Genomic DNA, 20,952 nt, shown 5'->3' with positions numbered 1-20,952 from the left:
TATTTGCCAATCAGAGATTGATTGCAAACTAAAAAAAATATATTAGTAGTGAACATACGCTTTTAAGGTGGATGGACTGACAGAAATTCGCTGTCTAATCCTCCTGAAACAAAAAACAAGCTTGTTCAATGCATTAGGTCTCACTTTTGCGAGTGTTTAGGCAATTGGCATTGTAAAAGACAATGCCTTTTATTTATATGTTTTAAACCTAACACATATATAAAAGGCATTGTTATTTTTTTTAACGCCAATAGCTCAAACTCTCGCAAATATGAGAGCACTTTAATGTTGGCCGTGCCCCTTCCTTTAGTCTCTGCTTGCCGTATTCAGGTTACAGTGAGCGAGCAGCATCTAAACAAAGGGGCGTGGCCAACATTAAAGTGAAAACACATATGGTGCGTTTTCACACAAAGCAAAAACAAAATAATTAATTTTGAAACATTCTGCAGCGCGGCCGCTGAAGTGAAAGTGGCCCATGCTATTAATAAATACCATAAATAAGCGCGGCCGCTAATGTGAAAGCGCCCACTTGTAAAATAAATAATTACATAAGCGCGACCGCTAAACTGAAAGCGGACTGCGCAATAAATTGATTAATTGAATAAGCGCGGTCGCTATGGTTAAAGCGGACCGCGTAGTCATTTAAATAAATAAAGGAGCCAAGGTGTGCTGCGATGTTGTGGGTGGAATAGGGGAAGAGCATTAAAGAAAATAGTGCTCACTAACTGATATAGCAGACCATGTAACAACACCAGTAGAGGTCCAGTCGTTATGAGACTAAACAAATGCAGACAAGGCGGCACTAAGGAGGGACTAACAAGCCTACTAACGACTCGGAAGCCAGCGTTAATGAAGTACAATGACAAGAGCCAATTAAAAATATGGGCAGAGAATGGGCGGGGCTTCAAAGCCATACTCTAATACTGCAAGCCTTGCAGCAACGCTTGCGTTGCCCAGGCTTGACCTAAATAGACTATGGGTGGAGGGAGGGGTGCAGAAATAGGAAAAGTGGGGTTCAGAGTGGCAGCAACTCGCCAGGCAGGGGAAGGTGAAAAGCAGCACTCAAGGGAAAAGCACACAAGCTAGAAAGCAGCTGGGGGAAGCATAAGAGGCCGAGCACAATATGGAAGGGGTGAGAGAGAAGCAATGAGGTGAGAAACAGCAAAATGGAGCATGGCGGAGGGGAAGAAAGGAAGTACATGAGGGAGACAGCTAAAAAACTCCTGCACTCTCATGAAATGTTTAACTAAAAGATAAAGTGTAGTACCTGAAAAGTAAGCATTGGGAGGACATAAGTAAAGAGGCCATGTTACGAGGAGTGGCAAACAGAGAAGAGAAAGGCAAGCCCAACAAGGCAACGCAAAAAAAGCAAGCTAATGGGAGTGACAATAGTGGTGAGCAATGGACAGGTTTCACAATAGTACTTCCGCAATCAGATGGCCTGTGATGTCAGGCAGGCTCGACCTAAAAATGAGATTGTATGGAAGAAAGAAGAGGTAAAAGTTTTTTTTTTTAAGTTGACTGACTTCAGCAGCCTTAGAAGATAGAGGGAGAAAATCATTATTTTCAAATGGGAAGCAGACAAGCGAGTATGTGAGGAAAATAAGAATGAACAGTGAACCTTTAAGTCATTCTGGTAAAGGTTCGCTCACCTTAAGGTTTAACCCCTTGAGTGCCCATGACGAGATGGTCTCGTCATGGGCCGCGGTTGCGCTGTGCCCATGACGAGACTATCTCGTCACGAGCCCCGCCCGCTAATGAAACGCCCGGCACAGGGCGTGGAAAGGGCGGGGCACACAAGGGGTTAAAGGTTCGCATGGGCACAATAAATGAGCAGATGGCCTTTACTGAATGTCAAGTTTCGAAACTTTAAAAAGAGACGATTTCATGGTAAGCATTGGTGAAATCCGTGGTGAGGAGCGCAGACTAAGGAAGAAAAGAAATACCGATCTAGGCACCTTTTTCATAAAAAATAAACTGCATATTGAAGTGAATGGGAGTGAAGGTAGGAAATATGGCTTAGTGGGTGATAAGAACGCGAGATGTGAAAAGTTTAAAAGTAGCTTGAAAGGCGAAGTTATTGCAGCTGAAAGACTTGAAAAAATCAAGTGTCTTCTAACAATTTTAGTTGGAAAGAAGCTGAGAAGTGAGTGTTTGTCACCACAGACGGCAAAAGAGCACAACCACTGCAGCCATTGCATTGCATTCTGCTGAGCATGACAAACATATTTCTTTAATGCAAATACATGGATCACCATTTTGGAATGGGGGGATGCTGTTGTCGTATTGTTGCTGACTGGGCAGGAAGTTGCGGACCTGGTAGTAGCTTTTACACGTCAGCATTCCCATTCAGATGGAACAATCTCCCACCATTTTGAAAATTGAGGTATAGGGCCCTATTGCTGCGTGCGCTTGAATTCACAGTGCACGGGTCATCCTCTACAAATGTCAACTCTCCAGATTGAAGTGGAGCACTGCTGACTATGAGCCTTCGTCCTCTTCCGATGGAGTGTCTTACAAATTGAGGAACATTTGTACAAGGACCTGCGAAAACTACAGCTAACGCTAGTCAGTGGCAGTTTTCTTACCGCTGTGTACCGCTGAAAACTATCGCCTTGTTAGCGACGTATGTACAAGACATCACTCCATGGCGATAGCTTCAGGGATCAGCGGTGAAAACTGCCGCTAACATTAGCCTGATGGCAATAGGAATTCCAGCGTTAGCGGGCGAAAACCAATGAAAGGCCCATTAGCTACCAAAAAACGCACGTTAGTCAGTCCAACGTGAGTTTTTTTGCCTCTATTGGAAAAAATAGCCTGTTAGTCCACCTCAAATAGAAAATAGTCAAAAAAGAAACAATGAAATGCAGAATGGAGCAGCCAGGGCCAAGTGCAGCACACATCAACAACCCCCTCAAGCCACCCAACATCCAGGATGACCAGGATGAGAGCCTGGATGCCTCACAGGAGCTGCGTTTGGAGCATGGATGTGTCGCTGGACCTGCGTCTGGAGCCTGGATGCCTCACTGGACCTGCGTCTGGAGCCTGGATGCCTCGGTGGACCTGCGTCTGGAGCCTGGATGTGTTGCTGGACCTGCGTCTGGAGCCTGGATGCCTCACTGGAACTGCATCTGGAGCCTGGATGCATAGCTGGACCTGCGTCTGGAGCCTGGATGCCTCACTGGACCTGCATCTGGAACCTTCAAGCCTCGCTGGACCTGCGTATGGAGCCTGGAGTGGGATGCAGAGGAGCTTTGGAGTCGATGAGCCATGGCGGTAGGCATTGAGGTGCAGCGATCGCCCGTATCTGGTGGTGAAGTCTGGCAGGTCGCATGGAGACATGTTGCTGACCTGTGTGAGAAGACCTCCTGAGCCACTTGGTGCTGTGAATGGTAGAGGCGCACCTGCGCAGCAACGTAGGGAGGTCCGCAATGCATTCTACTATCCACCACTACACCGGGGTGCACGGAGGGGATTACCAATGGTGGGCGGCGCCTCTATGCGTCACAGGCCGGATGATGTTGCGCTGGCCGGATGTTGTGGAGGGTGAGGCCCCTGAACTGCACCGAACTTGTGTGGCAGGAGCGCGGCAACTTCACGCCTAAGGGGGCCCTGTTGCATCAACTGCATCAGGAGGTTCACCAGCGGACTTGTCGGCGACTGCTGTACCCAGGCTTGTGAAATCCCACCTGGCTGAGGCTCCTGCTGGCTGATTCACAGATTTGGAGAGAGTGCAGTGGATTGCGCACTGGTGTCAATGTCCAGGTAAGGAGAAGATGAGATGCGTAGCGGAGGAGGCCCGGGGGTCCAGTTGCACAGGCCTAGCACCTGTAGATGACTTACCCCCAGTGGCGGCTCATCCGCTATGGCAGAAGAGCATCGCCCCACTGCTTTCAAGCAGTGCAAGAAGAGGAAAAATCATCACATGATAACTTCAGGATGTAATCGTGCTATGTTTCCTTTGCAGGCGGGAGGGTGGGTAGGGCTGCTCCACTCACGGATGGAGTGGCATGCCCACTCAAGTGTGCAATGACTGTTTGGTCGGCCCACTCAGGCCACCCAAAGCAGTCATGCGCACTGTTCAGTTCGCAATGCAGGCTGCATTACACCCTGCATGACGGACATGCCCAACCCTCCGCCCCTGGCTGAATGCCTTGTCCCAGCGCAAATGACCAATCCCAATGCCGCGTTGTGATTGGCTTAGGGGAGGGAACCTGGCTGCCTACTTTCTGTTCCTGGAAGCAGACTCAGGAGAGCAGGAGCAACGAAGACACGGAACCCGGCCACAAGCTAAAATTTCTCCCATTTAAATATTTACAACACCCTCTCACAAGCACACCCCCGTGTCCACGCCCCAACCAGTGTCCTTTCCAGCGTTTCCTACCTCCCAGCTGTCCAGTCCCCCAAAGGCACTTCTCAATGGCGCCCGCTGTGCGGCCATGAGCAGTTGGAGTACCACTGGTGTGCCAAAGGTATATATGAAGTTACAACGCATACGATTACATCGCATTCCATTACAACGCATACTAATACCAGACATATTGCAGCAGTTGGGAAGGTGTTGGATAGCAGAGATGTAAATATTACTATTCCCACTGCAGTGAGTGCAACCCTAAAACTAACCCTTGCACCACAAAGCAAACCCAGAACCCTAAAAATCATCTTTGAGCCCCCAAAACACACCTTAAAAATCATATTTGACCCAAATGCAAACCCCAATTTTCATTATTGACCCAAATGCTCCCCTGCATTTTCATGATTGACCCCAAAACACACCCCACATTTCAAATTTTACCCCATGAGATGCCCCAAATTTCAGCTCCGACACCCAAAACCCATGCCCACCCTAAAACTTAAAAAAAAACCTTTACTGACCTCACAATGCACTGTAATGGAAGGCGCTGTAAAGGCACCTACGTTGTTGGAGGTGCATTGTAAAGGCATTACGATGTAATGCCTGCATTGTATTGGATGGCTCCCGTGCCAAAGGCAAGCCATAAGCAAGACCTTCTGCTTCCGTATGCCCCTTGACAGCGCTCAGCACCAAGGACCTTTCCTCTCGGACACTCCACCACTATGGCATCAGCACCCTCCTCGTCATCAACCCTGGATGCCACATTGCCTGCAAGGACCAACATCTGCTCCGAAACGGGCATCGTCAATGCCATCACTGACGGCTATTAAATCACCCGCAAGGACCACCTCAACCGTCCAGGGCATTGCCATCACCTACAGAAGCACACTCCGAATGACCACGCACTCTAATGACCCAGTGGTGACCATGGGACACCTCAACTTCCAGATCCGGACCAACCCCAACCCCATCCTCTGCGGCACTCTCATTTGCAGGCCCCCGGGCCATGGACACCCATTCTCCGATACCATTGTAGACCTCATTACCCACCAGGCTCTCCCATCCACCGACTACATCCTACTTGGTGAATTCAAGTTCCACCTGGACTACCCCAGTGACCAGAACACCAGCCCCTCCTGGGGAAGCTCCCCAACATCAGACTCAAGCAGCTAGTCACCGCAGCAAGCCACATAGCAGGACACACCGTCGAGCACATCTAGTGCGCCAGTGGCAACTTAAACTACAGCCACACCACCGGACTCTCCTGGACAGACCATCATTGTATACATTACATCTTCACCATGCCCACCGTACACCATCCCTATCATTGCCCCCCTCGCAGCTGGATCAAGGCCACCAAAGAATGTCTCGTCAACTCCCTTAGCACCAGCACTGCGCCAACGCTTACAGACGATGACACCACCATGCGCAACCGCCACCAATGGATCTCAAACTGTGCCGACACCTTGGTACCCCTCAAGAATGGACAAGGCAAAACTAGCACCACGTTGCGCGGTATTTGCAAAGTGAATCATGTAGGCATATGTGTGAACTTGTGAAGCCCTGTGCCACATCATACCTGCATCAGGTATGATGTACCCAGAGTATGCGTTCCCAAGCGACAAGGCCTCATAGTAGTGGCACAGTGAAATCCCTCAGATTTCACTGCAACAATTGTAGGACAGCACTGTATCAGTACCTTACGCCTGCCTGATTGCAGGCGTAAGGGTGACGCAGTGCCACAGGTATAGGCTGGCCCCATGCATTGCTGGAGTTGGGTCATGCTTGTGACACGACTGCAGCAATGCATGACTTTAGCGCCGACAGATATGTCAGGATTCCAGACGTATCTGTCATTACTTGCGTCACGGAGCGTTGTCCAGTGAATACTGAGCACCCATGGTGACGCAAGAAGGGCATAGTGAAAAGTATTGCAACGCTCTCTTGTCGCAGCGCTGCAACACTTTTCATGACTGAGGCCCGGGAATGGCGCGCATTTCTGCCAGTTTTTTAAGACCAGCTATTTTCTGATTAGAGGCATGTTATTTGGCCCTCCAGAGTTCAGGAATCTCCTTGTAAACATCGTGAAGTGGGGTTTTTGCACAGGAACGCCTCCCTTGCATGTCATTATCGCTAACAGAAGTAGCGATCTTTAGAATGGACATTTTCGCCGGAAAACTGCCGCTAACAGATGTTAGCGACAGCTTGTACATTTGGCAATAAAAATATCTTCGCAAAACTGTGGAAAAAGGGCTGCTAAGGGGGTGTTAGCCCCTTGTATATATGCCCCTGAATGTCTCTGCCTTACCTTTAACTACAAAAGCCTTTATAATGTGAAGACTGGTAAAGAGAATCAGAATCTACTTAACACTGAATGACCGGATAACACACCTGGGGAGGAGCAGTGTGGCTGTGCTGTCCCATAAAACATGAAAAATTATCTTTTCTTAAAGAGACCACTCCTGTCATTCGAAGCCCCGAGCTCCCCACCCCTAAGTGATCATGCAACTTCAGGTGGGCCAAGAGAGTGCCTTCCTGTGGTAGCCCAGAAGTGGAATAAAGGATACACAAGGAAACAACGCTTGGGTATATATGACATTTTAAGGCCTAGGCAAAGTGGGCTCTGGCCCAGGGCCCCAGCCTTTCAGCCCCCCTCCCCCCACTTGATAGAGCTCTGATGACCTTGAATAACTTTTAGACAGATTGTGATAAATAGCATTTTTCTATCATTTATTTTTAATGTATGAGAGTCTATTACGGACATTTTGCAGACAAAATGTGTTTATGTTTCATGCAACATCCATATAAAAGGTTTCTTTTAGATCAATACAGGACCTGACATATGAGAAATGGGGGGCGTAACAGAATATTTGCAGTCATATTAATGAGCTGCTGCTGTGTTACAATACTGTAAACACATATCACTATCCCTGAATATCAGACCTAAACACATTTAGAATTTGACCAAAAAGGCATGAAAGAGCTGAAACTGTATCATAAAATCAAAACGGGTCAGAAAAGGGGCACCAAAATATATTTGGCCCAGGGCCCCCAAAACCCTTAAAATGTCCCCGATATATTAATCTAATATAGAACTCCAGGAGTGTGTGGGAATAGAGGACAAAAGTCAAAGGTGAGAGGAAAATGCGATGGTAAAAATGGAGAAATGCAACACAGTTGGTAAGTAGTCCAATACTGACTTGGTGAGCTAGGAATAGAGGTGTGGTGCAGGAAAAGAGGGATGACGCAGCCAGTCGAAGCTCCACTAGAAAAGGGAGCAGTGAGCTTGAAAATAATGCAAAGCCAGACAAGGGAAGGCTGGCAGGTAGAATTTCTACTTTGTGATGGTAAATCAGCGCCCTATTTGCCCAGCAGTGTGCAATTTACGTGTTCTAGCCCATATTCCCTTTCCATCACACAAGCACCAAAATCTCTTTTTCATGACTGGTGGGGTGATTTTCACAATCCAGGTAAGGGTCATGTGTAGTATTTGACCTTACCACTAGGTGGCCCTAGTTCTCTTTATTAAAGCCTTGCTCCTTCTACCAAGGAAAATAGCAAGCGAAAAACCTAGTCCTTTTCCCACACCTTTATCTACAGAGGGCCCCAGTTTTCTCTCTAACTCATTGCCGATCATGGTGTGTTCATCAGTGTCGTAACATCTTATAGCACTGAAAGGCTCTGTGCGCCATCATGCACCAAAATATAGATGACAGAAAGCCACTGCTACGTACCAAAAAAAGACAATCTATAATCTCCATTCGAATGCCTCTGCAAACCGTCTCTCAATACTAGGGACATACCCACATCAAAGATACTTCTGGGGCATATTATCAAGAAACGGCGTTAAAATTATCGCCGCTTTGGCGGCAGAAAACTGCCGCTATATCGGCGATAATGTGCTTGATAATATACCCGTGAGAATTCTCATAGAAGCCCATGTTCTGGTGTCAACATGGGCTTCTATTGGAATTCTCTGCACTTATTATCAAGCCCATTATCGCCGCTTTAGCGGCAGTTTTCCGATAATTTTAACGCCGTGCTTGATAATATGCCCCTTTTGAGAGGCCTACTTCCGAGGCTTTACATGGGCAGCAAAAAATGTTCCATGGTTAGGAATCAAAGAGGACTGAAAGTGGTCCCATATTAAACGACTTGCACAACTTTACCATGTGCGGTCATAAATGCGCACTGTAGACGGTATACCGTATATTTTGTTCACTTTTTTAAAATTGTATGTACGGTTTCCAAGGCGAGGCCTCTGAGCGCTACAAAACGAATTCACTCGCAACTGCTCATTGAAGTGGAATGTGTTTGCACCAACCCCAGAAGGATGCCAGACTTCAGGTCGTAGACAAATAGCTGGATGTGTTTCTTTAAGACGCTGAAATACTTAATTAGGCCATATTAAAGTATCTAGCTAGAAAATGGAGTTCAACTACCATGAAGTGTAATCATTAGGTTAACAAGTAGTTCTTACTTTCATCACAGCACTTCCTGGCCATGCATTTTAACGAGTGTTCAAAATTCCACATTTGTTTGGGAAATTTCCTAAAAATTATGTGAAATCTCACAAAATAGTCTTGGTGGCCTCTCACATGACTGAACACAAAATTGAATCCATAAAGGTGACCAGTCTGAGGAGAAAATGTCTTATGTAAGACTTTTTCTGCTTTGGCGAGGCAGATTCTGCTCAATTCTGTCTCTTGAGGGAAAATATTGTGTGAAATTACACATCCGCGAAGTCACACAAAATTTGCGAATTTCCAAGGGAGTAATTTCAATTTTGCTAAGGCTTAATTGTCAGCAGAACTGTGGGGTATATTTACGAGCCACATGCACCGCCCAAACATCACGTTTTGTGATGCTCTCTCAGCACAAATCACACAATCGTATCTATGAGACCACGCAAAGCCTCTTTGTGTGGCTTTGAATGACCTCATAGATATGCAGTAAGGCAAGGCAGCGCAAATCGCTGCATTGCTTTACTCTGCGCTCGGTAAGTGTTCCATGAGCGTTCCAAAGGGTTTTACCACAGAACACCCATGAATTTTGACACTTCCCTAGATTTACCAGAGAATGTAAATCTGGGGAGGCGCCAAAACGTTACGCCTCCCGAGGTGAGGCATAACAAGGAGAAATAAGTTCATTTCTCCTTGTTTTTTCCCTTTCATTCTGCATCACACACACAAAGAGGAAAACAGCTCTCAGGGTTGTTTCTGTGCATAAAGGGGCCCACTTCCTGCACAAAACAAATCCTGCTGACAACACAGGGACTCTTGCACCATGGACCATGTGCCTGCGTTGGCGCTGGGCTGCAGAAATGGCACCAGCACAGGGGAAAAGGACAGGAATGCACCGTATTGCACAAACACGGGGCATTCCTGCTCTCTCACTTTGGCGTAGGGCAGCGCAGCAAGCTGACTTGCTGAGCTGCCCTACGCCCAACCCCCACAAATGAGGGACTTTGTTTGCTATTCACAATGGCGTGGCACAACAACAGCCAGGTTTTGTATTATTTGCTGTGAGCACAAATATCAGAAGAAGATCTAGGGAATATATTTCACTCTAAATGGGTCACAGTGGTTCTTCAAATAACTGCGATTTTCTAATGTGGAAAGGTATCCACATCATGATTTTCCTGTTCTTCGCCTCCTCGCACCTAACATGGTGACGTGACGGATGAGAATGTCACCAAAACAATACAGCCTTCATGCCAAACAAGCTGGCTTTGCTATATTTCCTAATTAAGTAGTAATCACATTCAGAGCAACCTTTGCTAACAGCACTTTCACTGTCCGTAGGGGGTGTGGACCTCGGCATGTCCACAAGAAGAGAAACATTAGAAGGTGGGAGGAAAGGCACAGTACTTTAGCGCCCCTGGCAGAATAGGACTGCCTCGCCCAGGACACTCCCCATAAACTTCACAAAGGCCATTTTTCAAGAAATACCTGTGATACTTTTTCAACATCAGTTGGTGGTGCACTAATGCTCTTGCCTTGTCATGCCCTAATGAAGAGGCAACCCAAGTAGACGGCATAGCTGGATACACTGTCTAGCCCAGGGGTACTCATAAATATTCTCTTAGGGGCCACAAAGTACAGTCTGGGATGTGCTTGAGGGCCACATCGATGCTGAGCCATCCCCAGGGAGGGATGGGAGCTTATCAGAACAGTTAAAAAACACAACACCATTTTGAAAATGGGAGATGCCGGAAAAAAACGCGAGAATGTATTTTCCCCATTGACTTATGTTGAAACCGAGGCAATTATAGGTGGGAGACACCTATAATAAATCCATTTTTGGAATAAAGAATCTGGAGCCTTCTGTCTGAACTGGCTCTATAGTGAAAAAAGCCCAGAACTAGGAAACAAAGTTGCTTGGTTAGTAAAAATGACATAAAAGATTGAACTTGGGCAGCTTTTATATCTCTGTTGCTCTTTCCCAGAGAATGTCTGTTGGCCACAAGGAGAGGTCTGTGAGGCCACCAGCAGCCCACATGCAGTACATTGAGTACCACTGGTCTAGCATAACATCTGCTAATAGTTTCATTCTGTGTTTTATTTTTGGTAAATAATTAGCTTCTGCCTAAAAAACACCTCACTTGACCTCATTGATAGAGCAATGTCGGTGAATGTGGTTGAGGAAAAATAAGGAATTGAGCTGTTATGTGGGTTTAAGAAACATCAATTAAGGACTGTGCAGTTATCCCACACAGACTTCAACTGGTCATAGTGCTAAAAATTCGAGGTTGCACTCAATAATATAAAAAAGTGGTGGATGGAATTCTTGAATTAATCTCTGCCATTGGTGATTGCTCAGAGCCGCACCCCAAACCGTTTTTTGCCCACTATGCCACCTCAGGTTACAACCAGCCATATGCAAATCAGCCTTGTTTCTGCTCTAATAGGAACAGCCCATCCAGACCTGAAAAGCAAAGTCCTGTCTGAACCGTAACACGAGCAACCCAAGACTGGGGTTTGCCTACTTGGGTCTCTTCAGTCAGGTGCAGCTTTTCAGCACAGGACCCATGTCTGGGCATACCCATTGCACTTAGGACATCACCCTGAAGTATACAAAAAAAGTGATGGATGGAATGCCCGAATTAATCTCAGCCGCTGATAATTACTTGGGCTGCACCCCCAAACCATCAGTTTTTTGCCCACCACACCACCTCAGAATAGACCCAGTGATATGCAAATGAGCCTTGGTCCTGCTCCAATAGAAACAACTTGGGATGGGCAAGATACTGAGGCTCGGTCCATACTTCAACAGGATGCCTGTGTCTGGTTCAGCTCAAAGTCCTTTATGGATCCTCGACAAATGAATGAGTAGAGACTTCAAATGGCATCTGGCACCCAGGCTCTTACCTCATTCATCAAAACCCCACTCATCCCCCTCATGCAGGAATGGTGGTGCGGCCAAGCTCAATGCTGTGGTCATTTTGTAGAAGAGCTGAATGCTTCCAGAATGCTGTGAAAGCACTGGGGAGGGATGTTTTGCTAATGATGTTTCCAACAGTTTGTTGATGGCGTTGTATTTGAAAAAACATTAACAAAATCCCTCTTTCTCTGTACATGTCACACACATTCGCTCACTGACATTCATATTCACACTCATGTAAGTGCATACGCACACTCAGTGACTTTTACTAATACAAACATTCATAGTGATTTGTGACTCACATTCACATTCAATTTCTACCCTTCACTCTTCCTCTCTCTCTTTACACATACAAATATTCTCTAGCTCCACTTCTTTCTCTTGTACTCTTCTTTGTCTTTTTTCTCCCCTCTCTCTCAGTCTGTTCTGCCACACAAACACCCATGGATTTGCTCAAAGTTACAAACAGATTGGGCCTCATTTATGAGGACACTTGCGCCCCCAGAACTTCACTTTTTGTGATGTTCCATGGTGCAGGAGCATGGTCCAAATTTACGAGGCAGCACTAAGCTACTTTTTTTTGGCTTAATGCTGCCTCATAAGTATTGTCCCCTTTAACCCTTTCAGCGCTCATGACGGAACCACTCCGTCATGCTGCGGCCGTTGGCCGCCGCTCCTCCCACGCTGCGCTGATTCCCCGCCTGTGCGGGCGATTAGCGCAGTGGGCGGAGTCATGACGGAACCACTCCGTCATGAGCACAGCTCAACCGTGGCTCATGACGGAGTGGCTCCGTCATGAGCACAGCGCCACCGCGCTGCCCCCAAACCCCCCCAGCGCTGCGGCGGAATTCCCGCCGCAGCCAAGGGGTTAACAGAGTTTTCTGCGTTACAGGGGTGTGCAATGGGTGTTGCTGGGGGCGTTCCCAGCAACATCCATGGCTTTTTGACACTGCCCCAGATTTACGAGAAATCGTAAATCTGAGGCAGCGCCAAAAACGTAGGCATCCCCAGGTAAGTGAGGCACAATGAGGAGAAATACCTTTATTTCGCCTTGTTTTTCCTTTTTTTATGTGTGCTGCATTGTGCAATACACATAAAAAGAGGAAAAAGCCTCTTGCGATTTTTGCTGTGCAGGAAGGTTTCCCTTCCTGCACAAAAATAATCATTCCCGGAATGCAGGCACCCTTGCACTATGATACAAATGTGCCTGCGTAGGCGCACGGCAGCCCATTGTGCACCGGTGCAGGCTGAAAAGGACAGTGATGCACTGTCGCTGATGGATATGGTGCATGCCTGCCCTTTTCTTTTGCCGTAGGGCAGCGCAGGAGTTAGGTCTGCAGGGTTGCCCTCCAGTAAAACCTCATAAATGAGACCCATTGATTCTCTATTTCTCCAGCAACTCACTCACTAATTGCAAGAATACCATTCATTCATTCATCCATCCATCCACCCATATGCCAAGCTTCTTGCCTTCCTGTCTGTTTTTCAGCCCTGCTGGCCGCCACCCTGTTGGTCCTTCTGCCTCTCTCTTTCCCTTCTTCACCGTCTCCATCTTGCTTGCTCTCGTGTCTTTCTCCCACTCTCTGTCTCTTTTTCTCTTTCTCTCTGCCTATATGTTTATCATCATACTCTCCCCTCCCCGTCAAGTGAAATGTCTATTGAAGTTAAAATGCTTAAAAATGCTTTAAACTACGCATTTGCTTAAAATTGTAAAACGTACGGATTGCACTCTTTTTCGTCCTTCACATAAATGGCTGGATTTCATGCACCACTATGGAATTCACCTATCATGTTAGCAGGTGTCCCTCTTTCACCTCATACATTTATTTTGTTATCCGTCGCTGCAGATTGTGAAATGCGCGCTCTACTGCCTCGTTATCCAAAATGTACCAACAGATGGTGTGAGAAGATGTCAAATGTTTCGCTGGCCTTCTGACGCAGTCTTTTTTTTATGTGCAGTGTGTTTATCCTTCGCGGGCAGGGCCAGGACACATCCGAGCTTCTTAGTAATGCCATGTGGCTTCAATAACCTTTGTTAATGCAGGCAGAGCTGATCAACTGCAGACACTGCTGAGTGTAATTCGCTCATATGATGCATCGACCCCTCGTCTCCAGCAACAGATATTGCTTAAAAGGATTTTCTCTTCAGTGCCGTCCTCTGGCAGCAGCCATATAGATAAACGCGACTGCATCATGGCTGGCTTGACTGAAGAGTGGCAGTGTTCAGGGCCGGACTGGCCTTAGCGGGCACCGGGCGTTTTCCCAGTGGGCTGGATGGGTTGGGGCTGGTTTTGGAGCGTTGGCCGTTTTTGTTAGGGGGTGGGGGCTGGTTTTGCATCTGTGCTGCAATATCGCCCCCCCCTGTGACAAAAGCTGCAGCTGTGTTTCCCAACACAGACTCTCAGTCCCCCCCTGGCCCGTCTGACTTAATTGCCAGGGCTGGTTTGCGTTCTCAGTCTGGCCGTGGCATTGTTTACAAGTCAGCGGTAGCAGGACTATCGGGGTCCTCTGAAATTCTTAAACAATTTGTTGTTCAATCAAAATATCATAAGTGTGGGGTTGAACCGGTTGAGTGTGAACATGTTCGTAAATTCTTTATCCAGTGACTTTTTGGAAGAAAAATTTGGGTGTGCATTGGAGCGTGAGGGTAACGATTTCAGGGGTTTGTCACATTGGGCTTAGGGGCTATACAGAGGTTGGCAGATGTGGGACTTGCACAAAAACATAGTGTTTGTCCCATCTGCTAGCCTCACAGTTCCCATTTCCTATATAGAGCGAGGGGAGATCCACTGGATTTCTGCTCGTGAATCCTGATGTGCTCATCCTGCCTTGACTGCCGGGCCAATTTCGGGCATGGTAACCGTCCCTGCCCGTGTTGTGGATTTTAGTGCAGGGCATAGATGACCCAAACAGCAAAAGCAAAAATTGGCCCCGATGCACATGGAGAAAACATCCTGTGTGAGAGGGTCATTAAAACTCGCTGCACCACCAGGCCATTGTTTTTGCTTTTATTTTTCTGAAACAAACTCCCTCTTTGAGAGCTTGTTTCAGAAAAACAAAAATAATGCAGAGAGGGACCAGAAAACATGGAACATGCGAGACATTCTTCTCTGCTATCACTACATCCAAAGTTTTGAAGGATGAACAGAAAGCACACAGATCCTCACCAGGTAGGTGGTGATCTCAAACTATTGAGAGGGGTGGATGCCAGGACCTCCACTGACCTGCTGGGAGCTGCCACCTGCAAGACCTTAAATTAGACCCATACATTCCCCATCAATTGCTATGTCATTACCTCTGGCAAAACAGATATAAAATGTAGATTTCTGAGAAGAGCCCCATTGGCTTAAATTACCCAAATCATCATTTTAGATGATGTCGAGCAGTAGTCATATAATTCCATTTATTCAATCTTGTCCAACTCTTTAGAGTCCAGTAGCAAATTTGGAAAGCTCCCACATTGGAAGAAAATCAAGGAAAATGCTACTTTTTAGTAACAATTGTTTTCTCTTTCAGTACCTTTTTAGAAAAGGTCAGTTTGTTAAGCCATAATTGTTTAATTTGGATCTTTAAAGCCAATTACAAAGTATAGAGCTGGGTGTGGGTTGGAGGAGTGGGAAGCTTTGAATTGACTCTCAGCATTGCTTAGGGTATAGCGTTGTTCCAGGCTTAAGACATGCCAGTCAAGCATCTATTTCATCCTTACTGGTCATAGGATTGTTGATAAAGACATACATGTATTGAAAGATTTGAAGAACTAGACAGCTTTGAAGAATTTGGTTAGGGTTAAGTTGGGGTTTTGCCTACCAAGTGTGCTTTTACTCACAATCTTTGTTTTTCCCTTAACAGAAGAAAATGAAGACACACAGCCTCTGACAAGTAAAGAAGAAGAGGAGCGTCGCATTGCAGAAATGGGACGCCCCGTTCTGGGAGAGCATACGAGACTAGAAATTATCATTGAAGAATCGTACGAGTTTAAGGTGAAGACCAAAGGATTATGTGTTTTTAATAGTAAAATAACATGCAAAGTTAATGTTCCAACTAATATGTTGCTTCTAAAGGAGATTCTTCGGGTATTGTGAAGCCCAGGCTAGGTAAGTCACTTGATGTTCCATAGCAATCAAAACCTATATGTGCCCATTAGAGCTTCATTTCCAGTCAATAGCCACAATAAAATGTTGTCAAAGGAGGAAAATCCATTGAATATAAACTTGACACACATCATAATGGGCCTTCAAAAGATGTTCCACCCAATGACTTCTGTAATAAAGAGCTGAACTGATTGTGTGCAGCCAAGCTACTCAGATGTGGCCAACTTTCTGAGATTTGTTGTACATCTGTTAGGTATATGCATATGGTTGTCTTCCTTTTTTATCCAGTATTATTTGATAACAGGTCTACAGTACCGGAAGCAGGCTCCATTTTTTTAAACAAATGGGAATTGGATGCAGGAAACACAGATTAGGCCTTTGCAAGTAACAACAACAACATTTCTTGATGGTTGAGGTCTGTTGTGCCTCACAGAAGCCTGACTTACAAGAATTTCCACCACTATTATTCTAGCGAACCAGGCAGATGCTATAGGTCAGAAGCTTGGACTTTCTTCTCAAGCTTAGATTCCTCCTCTGTAGGGCTAGGCAACTCGTGGCTCATGCCAGATCGTGCAATAGCGACCATCACCCATCTTATCAGCCAATATGTTTTGAAGTTTCCTTTGCCTAGAGTAGGACGCCTTCCCCTTTCTAGCTTACTACTGTGCAGCCTTTGACTGTCTTATTTTGTCCCTCTTTTTATTGGTATTTCAATAAGAAAAACAGTCCATGTTCTCAATCCATTTTTCAAAATATAAACTATGCTGCTCACGTTCGGTGATCATACTTTTATGTATCTGCTCATCATGATGTCCATGTGCAGTAGCTGCAACCCCTTGTTCTTCCCTGCCCTCTATTCGGTTCCTCGATTCACTGAATCCTCTCCACCCACTCTACATTATCTCCCACTCTGGGGACCAAATATTCTTGTATTTTGCGGGACATCCCTGCCTAGATAAATCCACTCCTTAGCAGCAGCATATAAATCCAACACCCTAGTCCAGGCAGAGATCATATGGGCATTTGGGGACCTCCAATTTCGGGCAGTTTCTCTTTTGGCGATCATCATCCCCAGTGCAACCAGCTTCTTTCCTGCACAGTTTCCATTAGCCTTTGACTGCCTAAAGCTTCCACCAACCTAGAATCCTGGCCAAGCTTCAAGTGATTGCTGACTCTGAACAAACCAATATACTGCCTTGAGTGAACTCCTTGCACTGAATGGACACCTCAGTGACTGGAACCCTCTATTCACATCTTTTAAATCTCTTCATTGTCGGGAACAATGGTCAAACCGTAATACGGTTTGACCAGTCTCGGTTTCAATTTATGTGAGAATGGTGCACTGCCCTTGCTTCACTGGCATGTAAACAGGAGTGGCAGCAACTGGACAAGGGAATCAGGGAGAATGAGCAATAGTGAATTCTACTTAAACTTACACCAGCCTCAGCCGCACTTCAGATGGTGTTCCCCACCTGCTTAAATGAAGACGTTCTTGATATAGTAGGAACAGTAGTGAATGCCACTGCAGTGAAACAGCAAGAAACACAGCTATCTTTGAGTGCTCTGATTGCTGCTTCTTTCCCTGTCTAGAGAAACAATGGAGCCAAAGGGCAGGGGAAGGGATAAGGCACTGTTTGCTGGTCTCTGCAGAACTAACTTTATGTCTTTAGCCTCTGACATCAAAATGTCCCTACAAACAACATACAGCTATCTAGGATAGAGAGAATGGTGATTCGCTAATTAGTATGCTGAGAAATTCTTGATTTCATTAAAGACTATGGAGACTAACATTATGCTATAAGCTTTTATTGCTGCTGTCCTAACATGCAGCCCTTTAAAGTATAGTAATACATCATAAAACATTAGAATGTTCATAAGGGTCTATAAATATCCGGTCAATTAAGTCATCCTCCTCCTTTTGCTGCATCGAAACAAGAAATAAACCACCCAGTGATTTCTGTCAAATTCTATGACACATCATCTAAAAAACAATGGAGAAGAAAAACTCACAGTAAATTTAACCCAAACTGTGATCTTCAGGGTTGCAGAAGACTAAACTGCTTTAAAGAAATACATTTTCTTTAAATATTTACACCAGAATATATTGAAATCACCACTTTTAGAACACTCATCTTTTTAATCCTTCTCCTCCAGGGTGAGGAGGGTGAAATAATGTTAGCCTCCATTGTCTTTAATGAAATTAAGATTCTCTCAACATAACTAACTGGAGAATTGCCATTTCATTACAAGACCGGAGGCTACAATTATGCACGTTTAAGGCCAACTAAACCTACATTACTAACATGCTCAACTGGTCTCAAAACTTTGAAAAAGTATTTGCATTCGATCAGTCAGCTGTTTTAAGTATTTCAGGCAGGGAACCACCTGCCCAAAATTCCTTACTATCCATGGCCACTCTTGAAGAATGGGCTCCAAACATGGAAAGGTCTACACCAGCTTTCCTCATAATCATGCATACCCATCTAGCCAAAGTGACTGTAGATACAGATTTATAAGGTTTTGCATGGCATAAAAGAAGTTCAACACCATGCGCTCTGAACTCCGCAACTTTGCTCTTATTCTCCTTCAACAGCTTACCACACACAGTTTCTCACAATCATGGAAGAAAGGGTAGAAGACTGGATCTGACATAGTCTTTGTTCTTTTCCGAACATCAAAGTGTACATTCTCTTGTAGGAGAGTAGGATCTGCTTCACATGGGTACCCCCACCTTTTGCTGGTGTTTCACTGTTTTTCGACCTTAGTCTGGCTGTGGCCCTGCTAATCAGGACCACAGCCTAGTTGCTTCCTCTCTAAAATGGTTTGCATGTACATTAGGTACATATCTAATTGGATTCTGGAGTGCCTTATAAGCCCCTAGTATATGGTATACTATGTACCTAGGGCATAGGTACCTCAGAGGCCTACTTAGGGGCTGAAGCCTGTATTATGCCACCCCTGGGAAGCACTCCAAAATGGCAGCATAGGTCTGCAACTGCAGCCCTTACAGTGGTATAGGCTACCTATACCCACATATATATACAGACACATATAAACCTGTAAGCCACTCTGATGGCAGGCCATGACAATCCTGAAGGCAGAGTTCTTGGTTTTGTGTGAGAGGGTGCCCAAGCATAAGCTGAGCCCCTCTGCAGCTTTCGGAAATACTTCCTTATGGCTGTTCTGTGATACAGCCATACCATATACTCTTAAGTGTATTATAACCCCGCGGTAAATGCTAACTTTGGAATGGCAGCATCAAAACATGTCGTGTTTGGTGTCAGATGCTTTGAAATACTACCCCTCCCCCCCCCCCCACCCCGCCAGTTCTGGTGGCGGGGGTAGCATTCCACCCTTCTAGAGGGAAAGACATGTTCACACTGGTCAAACCCGGTAGGACTTTCCTGAGCCCTGGCATCACAAAATGGATGCCTCTGCCACAGACACGGGTCTGGCCTCCTGCTTCTGACCGAAACTCTGGCAGGAGAGGCCTGGACAATAGGTTTACTGTCGAAGGGAGGTGTAACCACCTCACCAGACAGGCAGATGTGTATTGGGGCTGGGCGGGAGCACACTCTGGTGCTTTGAAGTCCTGCACTGGGGGCACATTTGGTGTCCCTGTGTATAGTCCAGTTCAAACCGGTTGCAGGGGCTACCTGCCCCTGCTCTGGCGCAAAACTGGACAAAGAAAATGGGTGTAACCACCCCTCTTTCCAGGCCCACCCATAGGTGGGGCCTTAGAGTTAGTCCATCCCATAAACTTAGTATATGTATAGGAATCCAGTCCCTAGGACTTTAGATTACCCTGGACGAAACTCTGCAATGAACATCCTGGAACTTCGACGTTCTATCCTGACTAGAAGACTGAAGAAATCTCCCTTGGGGTCAAGGAGTGACTCCCCTGCTTGGCAGGCACCAAAGAAGCAACTGACCGGTCTGCATCGCTGAAGCTCCCGCCGGACGCCGAAATCTTTGCATCACCAGAGGTGGATTTCCAGACTTCCCCGAGGCAACCCTAAGTCCACAGCAAAGTTGAGGCCCGTGGCTATCGTGGGTGACGTGGAACCGTGACCCCTGGACACCGTGAACTTTTGCAGCAACATTATCTTCCTGGTCCTCCTTGAAGTTGTGCTTTGGGCTCCGAGTAGCCCCAGCCTTGAGCACTTCCTGCACCGAAGATTGCTGGCCTCCCGAGTGACCCGTGGGCCAGTTTCAAGTGCGACCGCTCGAGGCTGCTTCGCGATCACTAGCCCGTTGGCTAGCAGGTCCCCACGAAGGCAACTCCTCTTCTGCTTGGGCTTTCCTGGTTGCTCCAGATGTGCCCTGACATACTTTTGCTGGGTGAGTCCCTCAAACCTTGTTGGTCTGCACCGCAGTCCTTTCTCTGAATTCCAGTGACTTGCCGTTGCCAAGGCTTGTTGGGTCCATTCTGGTCGCCGACACCGTAGCACTCAACAGACTTCGTGGGACAGCTTGAATCCGGCTCGTGGACTTCGTCGACGCCTCCTGGACCTCATGGCTGAAGAGTCAAGACACCCATCAACTCACCTGAAGCACCCGACATCTGTGGGCATTGGTCCATCCTGCCCTCGGCCACTGGCTAGTGACCCAGACTCTGTCCCCTCTGCTTTCAGGTTCCTTCCATCCTAGATCCAGGCTTGGATCTCTTCGGGCACTTCTCTTTTTTACGGCAGCAGCAGTTCTTTGCAAGCTTCTATTGAAATCGACGACGCGACAGGGCACCAAAAGACACCAATGCACCCGGCTTCCCTGTGTGAGGTAATTCGAGTATTCCAGTGCTCCCGTGGGTGATAGCCCTAGAACTTCTTAAGTCCAAAAGGGTTTGGTCCTGACTCGATTCTAAGTGTCCCGAATCTTTACATTTCCAACCGCGACATTGCCCATAGAAGATAACGGGAACCCGCGGTTGTGTTTCCACACTGCATACAGTCCCCGTGGGTCCCCTGTGTCCCTACCTTGGGTGGTTCCTTGGGGTCCCAGCGATTCTACAGGCTCTAGGCCTTGTGTCTAGTTCAGTCGTGGTTCTTATACCACTTTTTTTGGTATATGGTTTGGTACGCCCCTAGGGCCCAAACGTGTATTTGTGCTATTACTGATGCTTGC

The 20,952-nt window shown here is 46.5% G+C and overlaps 1 protein-coding gene across 6 annotated transcripts in view; it reads left to right on the top strand.

Annotated features, from left to right (window-relative positions):
• SLC8A1 (solute carrier family 8 member A1) overlaps nucleotides 1-20,952 on the top strand; it is a 1,275,220-nt gene that overhangs the window by 985,118 nt on the left and 269,150 nt on the right. For all 6 annotated transcript variants that reach the window (XM_085612083.1, XM_085612080.1, XM_085612082.1 and 3 more), the window contains one exon: nucleotides 15,587-15,717. In XM_085612083.1, coding sequence (XP_085468209.1) covers nucleotides 15,587-15,717 — 131 coding nt within the window. The remainder of the gene's footprint in view (nucleotides 1-15,586; nucleotides 15,718-20,952) is intronic.

The sequence above is a fragment of the Triturus cristatus genome, chromosome 6 (assembly GCF_964204655.1).
Source record: "Triturus cristatus chromosome 6, aTriCri1.1, whole genome shotgun sequence".
NCBI classification, from domain to species: Eukaryota; Metazoa; Chordata; class Amphibia; order Caudata; family Salamandridae; genus Triturus; species Triturus cristatus.
Note: the sequence above shows the minus strand (reverse complement) of the source record. Positions and strands in the feature narration are given on the sequence as shown.